We start from the raw sequence: 10,614 nt of genomic DNA on the forward strand, positions 1-10,614 counted from the left end.
GTTTTGTAGCTGGGACGTTCCCACCTTTGTTTGCCTCTTCGAGTGTGTCTGTCCTTCCATTATTTTTCCAGCTCGGTTGCCAGCAGAATGCAGAGCAGTCTGGATAAATGAAACAGAGCTGACAGTCTCTTAATGAAAGCTCGTTTGCACATACTGCATTTCTGGTGACCGCTCTGTACCTGAGAGCCTTTAGGTGTGGATTTTTACATATGAGCATGTGTCGTTCTTTTAATTAAGGTCTCTGGAAATGGATTGGCTTTTTTAAACCAGGCATCTCTCATCCCTAACTCCTCTTTCCATGCCACCTCTGCCCACCTTCCTCTCCCCCCTCCCTCATCTTCCTCACCTCACACAGCTGTTCCAGAAGCCTCTTTAGCTAGGAGGCTCCTGGGGGCATTCAGCTCAATCCCAGCTGAAGCTTCCAACCACTCCGGGATCTTCAACTAAACACATTTTCCCATCATTGTGACTCTTGTGCCCTCAATCCCCAACACCCACCAAGACAGGGGATTCTAAAAAAGCTTTCCAGCATCAGTCATTCACGTGTTGGGGTAAATCTTTGGATGTGTTAGTCCCATGGGAGCATTTGCACTTACCATGTGACCTAAGAGGTTCAATCTCTTCTTTAAGGAATTTCAAAGACCAGCTACCTGCTCATTGGTGTTACCTTCCTTGTTTCTTTAATATTACAGCATGCCTTCTCCCCTCTTGGTTTTCTGCTCCTCCAAATAATGGGGCCTCTCCTGCCCCCATCTTTTTGCTGCAGTCTTTTGGATGGCTTGGTATTCCACTTCTCTTTGAAAAATTCCTCGCTCGGGGCACCTGGGTGGCTCAGTCGGTGAAACATCTGCCTTCGGCTCAGGTCATGACACTGGGGTCCTGGGGCCTAGGATTAAGCACCATGTTGGTCTCCCTGCTCAGTGGGGGTCTGCTGCTCCCTCTCCCTCTGCCTGTGCGCTCTCTCTCTCTCAAACAAATAAACACATTCTTTAAAAAAACAAAAACAAAGAAGAGTCCTCTCTTTGAGTACCTTCTCTGTCTGCCCTTTGCTTTCATGGAAGCAATGGAATGGGAAGGCTTCCAAATGGAAGCCTCCATTTGGAAAAACCTCCCTCCTTAATAAATACTTAGGGTACCAAGACCGGGTTCAGTCAGGATGTCAAGAAGCCAAAAGATTCCCTTTAACTCATTATTTTAATATATTCCTTTTTTTCCCCACATGTCTTTCTGAACAGAGAAAAAATTTGAAAATCAGAGATGCAATAGAGAGCTGAGTAGTGAATCTAATTAGAAATGAGAAGCAGAAAAAATAAGAAGGACCTGTCTCTCGATATTATGATTGCTCACAAAAACAAAACAAAACAAGTTGATACAGCATGAAGGCAATTTAAAATGATAGATACAGATGCGCGACCTTACATTTCAGATCACCTCTTGACTGAGAGGGATTTTATTTTAAATAGGGAACGTTTGTACAATTCTGACAAGTTTGACTTTCTGGAATCCATGTGAGCCCTGGAATATATTTTGGATCTTGGCCAAGGCTAGTGATAGCCTATTAAATTTAAAACAATTGGCTTTTAAAAAAATGCAAACCAGCTGCTATCTTGTAGTTTAATTTAAAGAAAGAAGTAACTTCTATTCATTTGCAGACCCTGTGTTATTGGTTTCTACGATCACCATGTAATATAACTATATCTTTTTTTGTTACCTGAAATAAACATGTGGTAATTTTCCTGGTAAAGATGATTATCTTTATTATTTGCACCATTTTCTCTCTCCTCCCTTGCTGCAGGCCAATGATACAGGCTGAGCCTTCCTGCTAGCGCATTCTAACAACTTATCAGTTGCAATCTGTCACCTAAAATTATTAGATCATATGGCAGTCGTGAAAATTACAGAGAATGTAAAGATTTTATGCACTCAGTCAAAAATGCCAGATCTAAAATCAGTTGGTTTATTTCCTGCAGTCTTTCAAGTTGACCAAAGCACTCACTGATTTGCTCTATTTTCTTACGTTTTTAGTATTTCTGTATATATACGCACTGAAAAGCCCCACTCGGAAAAAATTCACTGCAATTCTGAGAAAAAGCTTATCCTAAACATCTAAAGATAGCATTTCTAATTATTGTCTACATTGTGTTTAAACTGTGCAAACTTGAGCATTATTCTCACTTTACCAGCTGTGTCTAGGTAGAGTCATTACATCAAACGCTTCTAATTTTACAAAAAGAAATCAAAACAAGTGTGTGTTTAAGTCTCAGTGACAAATGCAAACCCTGTGAGTCAAACAGGCAAACTGATTAGCAAGCTGGCTGGGAAGTCAAAACAGCGAATATAAGGAGATTAACAAAACAGATCTGTAAGATGAGAGGAGTAAAAATAGCCTCCAGGGGCCAAGTGGGGTCCAGTGGGCGGGTTTGGTGGCACACATCAGGTTCTGTGCCCCAAACCAGATGCCTGCTTCCACTGCTCACTATCTTCCTTCCTCTCAGAACAACCCCGCCCCCCACGACCACCTCCCTGGGGTCAAAGTTCATCACAGCCAGTCTCTTCACCCCCACCCCTGGGGTCAAAGTTCATCACAGCCAGTCTCTTCACCGATACCAAAACTTTCTTACAAACCTAAGTGAAAGCAACCTTTTCTTTACTTGAATCCTTCTGGTTGCAGGACCCTCATTACCTTATAAGGTAGTCTAATCCATTCGTAGGTTAACTATTTTTCTGCCATTAGCCATTGTTATTAAGTGGACATGTACTAGATACTTAGGTCTTCATGCTATGCTATATACTCGTCACAAATAACACTTGATTTCATCCTCAAAACAATATGATGATCTTATTTTATAGATGAGAAAACTCAAGCCCAGAGAGGTGGAATGACTTACTTAGGTCCCACAGCGTCTGTGGCAGAGGTGGGGTTCCAAACAATCCTTTGTGCCTGAGCTGTCAACCACCCTGCTGAATGCATTCCTTTGCCTTTACAGTGAACTGTAATTGACCCTTCTGTTATTTCCTTTCTTTGTTTCTCGTCTCTGAAGTCCCACAAAATAGTTTATCAATCCAATTCCCCTTGATGGACAGGAAGGAAATTAAATGGGTCTGCTAGGGGCACCTGAGTGGCTCAGTGTGTTAAGCCTCTGCTTTAGGCTCAGGTCATGGTATCAGGGTCCTGGGATCAAGCCCCGCATCAGGATCTCTGCTCAGCGGGGAGCCTGTTCTCCCTCTGTCTCTGCCTGCCTCTCTGCCTACTTGTGATCTCTCTGTCAAATAAATATATAAAATCTTAAAAAAGTTTAAAAAATAATATAAATAAATGGGTCTGCTAGGGTGTCTCTTTAGTCTTGGGGGGGGCAAAGATAGTGAAAAGGGAAACTAAGAACGGAAGGTGCTATGATGTGAAAGTCTGTATCCCCTGTCCCCACCCTCCCACTCCCCCTCCCCCTCCCCCGCCAAGATTCATACATTGGAAACCTAATCCACAAAAATGATGGTAACAGGCGGTGACACCTTTAGGAGGTCCCCAAGTCTTATAGAAGAGGCTCCAGAGGGATCTCTAATCCCTTCCTCCAAGTCAGGACACAGTGAATGTCCATGGTTGTGAACCCCAAAGAGAGCCCTCATCCGACTATGCTAATGCTGTGATCTTGGACTTCCAATCTCTGGAGCTGTGAGAAACAAATCTCTGTTGTCTATAGGCTACTCCATCTGTGATATTTTGTGATAGCCCAAATGGACTACGACAGAAGGTTAGCACCAGCCTCCTTCTAAAAATAAGTCCAAACCTCCCTTGATGATTCTGAATTAACCTATAATCGCAGCAGCAGAGTTGAAGATGGGGTGTTGGGCATCCATCCATGGGGTGTTTATGGCTCCACTGAGAGTCCTATGTGATTCCTGCCCTGTTTTCACAACTTATAATTGTGGGGACAGGCATGCACATCTGGTGAGATCAGGATATTTAGAGACTCCATTTGCTAGTTCCCTTTTAAGGCTGATCTGCACAGTTCTGGCTAATGCTTCAAACCAGTGAGAACCAGTTGGTGGAGCAAAGCCACCAGGCAAAAACCTTACTCTCTGGTTGTCACTTGGGTTCAAGGAAAGATTTTTAAATAACAAGTTAGTCCTAGTAAGAAGCAAAAATAACCACTGGGGATGGGTTTCTGGCTAAGGTTCCATTTGACTCACAGCCTTAAGAGTCTGGGAGAAACGGAAGCTGCCTATAACAGGGAGAAAAAGCTACAGCTACAGAGTGAGTCGGCCCAAGAGGTGGGTGTTTTTATTTAATCAGTGAAGGTGTTTAGGGGCACCTGGTGGCTCGGTCAGTTAAGCAACGGACTCTTGATTTCAGCTCAGGTCATGATCTCTGGGACCCGGGATTGAGCCCCACATCAGGCTCCATGCTCAATGTAGAGTCCGCTTGGGACTGGGATTGAGCCCCACATCAGGCTCCATGCTCAATGTAGAGTCCGCTTGGGACTGGGATTGAGCCCCACATCAGGCTCCATGCTCAATGTGGAGTCTGCTTGGGATTCTTTCTCTGTTTCTCCCTCTGCCCCTCCCCTACTCAAGCACACACTCTCTCTAAAACAAATAAAATCTTTTAAAAAATAAAATAAACAAAGGTGGATAACACTTTCTGTTCTAGTCTGTGTATAGACTATAATTTTCAAAAAGAGAGGCTGAACAACCAAGTCAAAGCCTACCATTGGGCTCCATGGTTCTTGAAGTCAAGAGGAAGAACGTTGTCCTTGTCTGGGTCATGGAGAAGGCCAGCAACTTCCGACAGCAATGCCAACGTCCCTGTAAACTGCTCACTGGACTGCTTCACTGGCCCTTTCCCCACCTTCTGGGAAATGGACCTCGGGCTGCCCTTAGAGGCACATGCCGGGAGACGCCAGGCCCAGTGAGGTGGCATGAACTGTGTGCCAGGTTGGTGGCTCCAGCCTGGGAATCTCCAGGAAGCTTGCTGCAAATAGATGTCCATCTTTTCCTTTGGATTCCAGCCCAGGAAGCTGTCATTTTCCCCCCTCTCACTGAGTGATCCTGGTGCCCTCCATCCTTGGAGCCCCACGGAAGGGCATGGCAACCAGTGACTGAATACCAGGGCCAGCAGACTTGGAGAGAGGAGGATAAGGAGAAATCCTGAACGGATTGGGGAAATATCTTTGCTATTTCCAAAGAGTAGCTAAGCCTGGGAACAGAGCCTCAGACAAACAAAATAAGTAACCAAGGCCCCAGTGCAACTCTGAATTGCTGAGTTTTAATGCGAACACAAAGATTGCCAAACAGCCCCCAAAGGAGCAACTCTCTGCGGGGTGGCAGTGGGCGAGCGACAGACAGCTGAGACCACACCAGGCAGGGGTGCCTAACCGCAGGCTCATTTGCTGGCATAGTGCACGACAGGCGGCGAGGCGGGCATGGTATGGATAACCCCAGGAGGGGTCTCAGAGCTCCTAGAAGGAATCGACAGGGTGGGAAGAGCTAAGTCCTCGCGGCAAAGAGGGATTTCAGGGCTCCTGGAATGAGAGTAGGGGTGTCAGAGTGGGAAGGAACCTCGGAGTGGGGGGAGGGCGGTGTCTGGGAGGGTAGATGGGGTATTTCAATACCTCCACGGGCCCTCAGAGCTCAAGATGAGTGGTCTCAGAGGGCGGGGGCTGCCTCCTGGAGGCAGAGGGATGTCTCCGCATACGTGGTTGGAGGTGTCGGGGTAGAGGGGATTTTCCGGGAGACCTCAGCCATGGCAGCCCTGGGACCCGGCCCATGGGTGTCTCTGGGAGCAGAGGGAGAGACTCGCGGCAGGCAGGGGACAGGTCTGGGGCGTGCACGGAGGGGAAGGGCGTCGGGGGACACGGGAGGGGGGGGCGATCCCTGTGACCCCGGCAGGTGGAGGGGCGCTCTCAGGCGGTCTTGCACTCGCTCTCCCGCCGCCGCTTCTTGCGCTCCGCGTGCTCCTGCGCTAGGCGCGCCCAGGGCAGCGGCCCGCTCAAGCCCACTACGCAGCAGGCGAGCCGGCGGCCCGCGTTGCCGTTCTCCACGCTGGCCGGGTTGCCGCCGCGGCCCAGATCGTCCTCGCCCGCGTGCACCACCACGGCGCGGCCCACGATGGAGTGCGGGCCGGCGAGCGAGGCAGCTAGGTTGCCGCGGTACTTGAAGAGGCGGCCGTCGCGCACCGCGAAGTTGCCGAAGTCGCCCGGGTGCTGCGGATGCGGCACGGCCAGCGGGTTGTAGTGCGCGCCGGTGGACTCGCAGCCCTGGCTCAGGTCCCCGAACTGGTGCACGTGGATGGCTCGGCCGGAGCTGTTGGCCTCGGCCGGGAAGCCCTCCAGGTCGAAGTAGGCCTCGAGCCGGGCGCCGGGCGCCAGCTGCCGGAAGAGCACGAGGCCGCTCACCCGTGGCTGCGCGGTGTCCAGCGTGGCCGACGGCTCCACCCGGCAGGTGGCGTGGAGCGCGGGGTCCTGGCCGTCGGCCGCCGCCTGTCGCTGCGTCAGCTCCTGCCAGATGGCCGTCACTTTCTCGTGCATGTCGCGGATCTGCGCCGCGGTGCTGGAGCCGGGCTCCTCCGGGTCCACGCCAGGCCAGGCGCGCGAGGCTGGGGCCGCCAGGAGCAGGTAGGCACACAGCAGCAACGGGGCCAGCATGGCCAGAGTCGGTGACCTGTGGGCATCCCCAAGGGTGGGGCAGAGCAAGCCTTAGTTGCTGGCACCGGAGAGCCCTCTGGACTCTGGACCCCAGGGGCTTCTTTGCCCAGTGGGCATTTCTGCCTTAGCTCCTGCCTCTCAGGCCCTGCCGCGCTCCAGGACCTGGGTTAAGTGCTGGGGATGTAAAAATGGGTTTGACACAGTCTCGGGCAACTCGTAGCGATCTTTTTGAGCCACAAGTGTGATCACAGCCCTTTCCAGCCCTGGCTCTATCACATGGATTGAGTCTTGGGGCAATCGGGAGAGCACCTCGGGTCGGGTGAGGGTGGCCCTTCCAGACCTCTTGCCTCCCCTGATCACCGCACCACATGCCCTGCCACTCTGGCCAAGCATCCTTCCTTACACAACTACCGAGACTAGCTACCCTGCCTGCTTGGTCTTCGCACCAGCGATGCCCTCTCTCTGAAGCGCCCTATCCTCTCTTTGGTGCGCACAGTAGACTTGAAGACAGAAGCTGAGTTTTACTCATCATCCCCAGCACCTGGGCCCGCACCTGGCTGTAGGACACCTTTAATATGTGATTGTTGAATGAGGAATTCATGGAGGGACAGACATGTCTTCAGATCATTGTAACACCCTCCCTGTGACTGAAGGTGGAAGAGTCTTGTGCTGGGGAAGGACAGAGGAAGGAGTACCCACACTGCCGTGCGAACTCCCAGAAGGCTTCCCAGAGGAGACGACATTTGAACTTGGTCTCATAAAGCAAGCAGTCTTTGAGCTGAGCCAGGCTGGAAGCCCACTTCAGGCAGGAGGCACAATGTGACATGTTCACAGCCTGTGAAAGGACATGGTTTGTTTAAGGGGTTGGGGGAAGTTTTGTGTGGCTAGAACATGATGTGTGCAGCCAGGGAGGAGGGAATTTAGAGCTGACCCTCAGGGGCTGAGGGTCTAGTTTTGCTGTGCTAAGTAAGGACTATGGATATTGGGCTGGGCTGGGGGGAGGGCAGGAGGAGTGGTCTAGAGCCGGTGGAAATTTTAAAGCAGAGGGCAATGAGATAGTTTTCAGTTCATTAACCCGGATGGGGAAAGGTTACGGGCTGGTCTTTGGGGTTGGAGGGAACAGGAAAGATGGAGTGGGAATAGCCTAGCAAGAGATGGAGACACAGAGAAGGAAAAACGGAGACAGCTAGAGGGAGATGAGTTGCCTGGTTGCCTCAGGGCAAAGCGGACCTAATGAGCGCCTTCACCAAGGTAGAGGCAGCAAAGATGGAGGGGCATGGATTTGGGAGACATCTTGAATAGCACTTACAGCAGGGATGGAGAGGGAGCGGGAACAGCCGTGATGATGGGGTTCCCAGCAGGGAAGACGGGGCGGGTGCCTGCTGGTAGGAGGCCCTGAGAAGTTGGGAGAGAGGCTGAGCCCCACCTGAGCCCGCTGAGGATGAGAGGCTGGTCAGTGCCCAGGTCAGGTATCTCTTTGGTAGCCGTTTGGAAATATGTGTCTGGCACTTGCGACAGGCAGTTTCTCTGTGAGAGGTTTTCAATGTTGACTGCACATTGGATTCTGGCTCTAAAAGTCACATGCCCAGGCCTCGCCCAAGAGATTCTGATTCAGTGGGCATGAATTACTAGTTTTTTAAAGCTCCATCAAAGACTCGGGGACTCAGCCAGGGTTTTGGAGTCAGACACAGACTCAGATCCCAATCCCAGTGTGTGCTTATCACCATATTGTGGGGAAATGACTGACTCTGTCTCAGCTCCCCAATGTCACCAAGGATCATGGTGAAGATTCAGTGAGAATCTTGTCTGTCCTCACAGACCAGTGCTCTCTCCACAGAACTGGTTTGCAGGTCGGCCGTGCTTTCAAAGGCACATGCCGCTTGAAAAGCAAACTCCAGGGCAGGGTGTTTATTCCTTCTATAACCATTACAGAAAGGCAATCTAGTATGATGATGAAAAGAATGGGTTCTGGGCTCACTGTGAGTGTAGAGCAGCAGAGAAGCTGCTGGACTGAAAGCTAATTGAGCTCCACCTCTCTTCTGAGCCTCAGTGTTTTTATCTACGAATAGGAATAATAATACGGACCTTCGAGCCTTGCCGCGGTGAGGTTTCAGAGAGACAGTGTGAAGGGCTAACATTTATCAAACACACCTACAGGCGCTGTTAAAAGCACCTGGTCTCTGTCGAGTTACAGAAGCCTTCCCTGAGCCCTGTGGGGTAGGCATTACTCTTATCTGCCTTCAAAGAGCAGGAAACTGAGGCACGGAGAAGTAAGCCTCTTGCCCAAGGTTACAGTGTCAATAAGCAGCTGATGGCAAGATTTAGAAGTGTGTGGCCCAAGCACACTGAACAGCTGAAGTCACACAGCACAGAGCCCAGTTAGGTAGAAGTTCCCGATATCTGGCAGCCCTTAGCAACCGGAGGGAAATGTGGATAGAAGTTTCAGGATGATCTGCTGAGGCCATGAGAGGAGGAGGTGCCCAGGAAAGGCTCCAAGAAGGAGGGGCAGGAAAGGTAGGAGAGGTCCAGAAGGGCATGTCAAGGGTACCACCGCCTCCGACAGGGCCTGGTATGGGTTTCCCCACTAAGAGCCCCAGGGAGCAGGTCCCGCAGTGGGGAACCAACCCAGGCCTCTGCCCCTTGGAGGGCTCTGCCAGTTGGAAAATTCTTCCTTAAAAACAGAGCAAAACCAGATTGTTTGGGGTGTGTCAATGAAACTTTCTATTTTGAGAATGCTTGGGTAATACTTAACGTTCGAAAGAGATCCTTTTCTCTTTAAAGAAAAAAAATTCTTCGGCAACACTAGGTGAGCCCAGACACTGTGGTTCTAAACCTTGACTTCTACCCGCCCCCCGCAAAGCCAGTCCGCGGCAGGCTCACCCATCTCACACATGCACACTGTCCCCCTGAGATTGAGCTGTGAAAGACCATGTGGTTTGGGCGGGGGTTGGGGGGTCTGTGTGCCTGGTCTGGAAGAGAAGACAGCTTATCAGAGACAGAGGACCAAGGAAGCCACAAAGGCTGTGCCTCCTTCCTGGGTCTGGATCTCGGAAGACGGTGGCCTTTCCGACATTCCAGTTCCTTATTTCTAGAAGGCGCCCTGGAGATGAGTCTGAGCCAGCCAGGCCCTCCCACCCGTGCCTCCCCCAGTCGGTGACTGGGACCTAGTGGCTGGGCCCTAGTGGCTGGGCCCTAGTGGGTCCAGGCACCGGAGGCATGCAAGAGAGAGAGGCGGCCTTCTTGCCTCCAGGTTTCTCTTTTTTAACCCTAAAGTCTGCGGGGACAGGCCATCGCAGGTGCAAAGGACAAAGCTCCTTTCTCTCCCAAGCTCTCCTCCCTCACCCCTTCCTCTGCCTCCCCACTCGTCCCTTTCAGAGCAGCCAGGTTCTGTCCTTCAATGTCATCCTCTCAAAAAGATGATCAAGCGCTTTTCCAAGCAGAGGCCAGACGCCCCGCCCCAGTTCTAAGCTCATAAAAAGCACCCTCGGAGAAGAAGGAAAGGAACTTCAACCAGGCACCCACCTTTCCAGCTCCTCCAAGAGAGCTTGCCTTCTGAGAAGTAGGGAGCAGCACCCAGTGTTCACAGGAATGCAGGCAGACTCCTGAGGCCGGGCTGTTTGTGGGTGTGCAGGGAAGCCAGCCCGCGGGAGTGGTCACGGCCAGGAAGGCCGGCCATTGGGCTGACTGAAGGAGGGTCAGGAGGCCCTTTCCCCGGGTGTGGAATGGCCTGGCCCCCTCCTCCTCTGACTCCACCCTCCTCTGTCTCCACCTCCACCCTCCCCATGCCTGGGTTCCCACGCCAAGTTTTCCTTCTTGTGACTTCACTGGTTTGTGCAGACGTAGCCAGTGACCTTCAGCACACAGCTGGGAAATAAGAAGTCGGCAGAAAAGAGCCTTTTTGGAGAGGTGTACAATGGCCTCTTTCTTGCTCTCCCCTGATTTCCTCTGCTGTTGACTTATGCTTGCCGGATGC

General features: G+C 51.3%; 1 protein-coding gene across 2 annotated transcripts; it reads right to left on the reverse strand.

Annotated features, from left to right (window-relative positions):
* Positions 1 to 5,241: 5,241 nt before the first annotated feature.
* On the reverse strand, positions 5,242 to 10,330 carry SOD3 (superoxide dismutase 3). 2 transcript variants are annotated; one of them, XM_044225872.1, is made up of 3 exons: positions 10,164 to 10,330; positions 7,341 to 7,476; positions 5,242 to 6,657 (listed from the first exon to the last, which is right to left on the reverse strand). In XM_044225872.1, the coding sequence occupies exons 2-3, from the start codon at positions 7,382 to 7,384 to the stop codon at positions 5,901 to 5,903; spliced, it is 801 nt and encodes a 266-aa protein (XP_044081807.1). In that variant the 5' UTR covers positions 7,385 to 7,476; positions 10,164 to 10,330; the 3' UTR covers positions 5,242 to 5,900. The 2 variants fall into 2 exon arrangements, with proteins under 2 accessions (XP_044081807.1, XP_044081809.1); XM_044225874.1 differs by lacking the exon at positions 7,341 to 7,476.
* Positions 10,331 to 10,614: the final 284 nt, after the last annotated feature.

The sequence above is a fragment of the Neovison vison genome, chromosome 11 (assembly GCF_020171115.1).
Source record: "Neovison vison isolate M4711 chromosome 11, ASM_NN_V1, whole genome shotgun sequence".
NCBI lineage: Eukaryota > Metazoa > Chordata > Mammalia > Carnivora > Mustelidae > Neogale > Neogale vison.

Excerpts from the sequence above, each read along its gene's own strand:
- SOD3 (XM_044225872.1), bottom strand. The coding sequence starts at position 7,384 with ATGTCGTCTCCTCTGGGAAGCCTTCTGGGAGTTCGCACGGCAGT. Across the intron at positions 6,658-7,340 it reads CTGGGAGTTCGCACGGCAGT|GTCACCGACTCTGGCCATGC; the intron begins GTGGGTACTCCT and ends GGATGCCCACAG.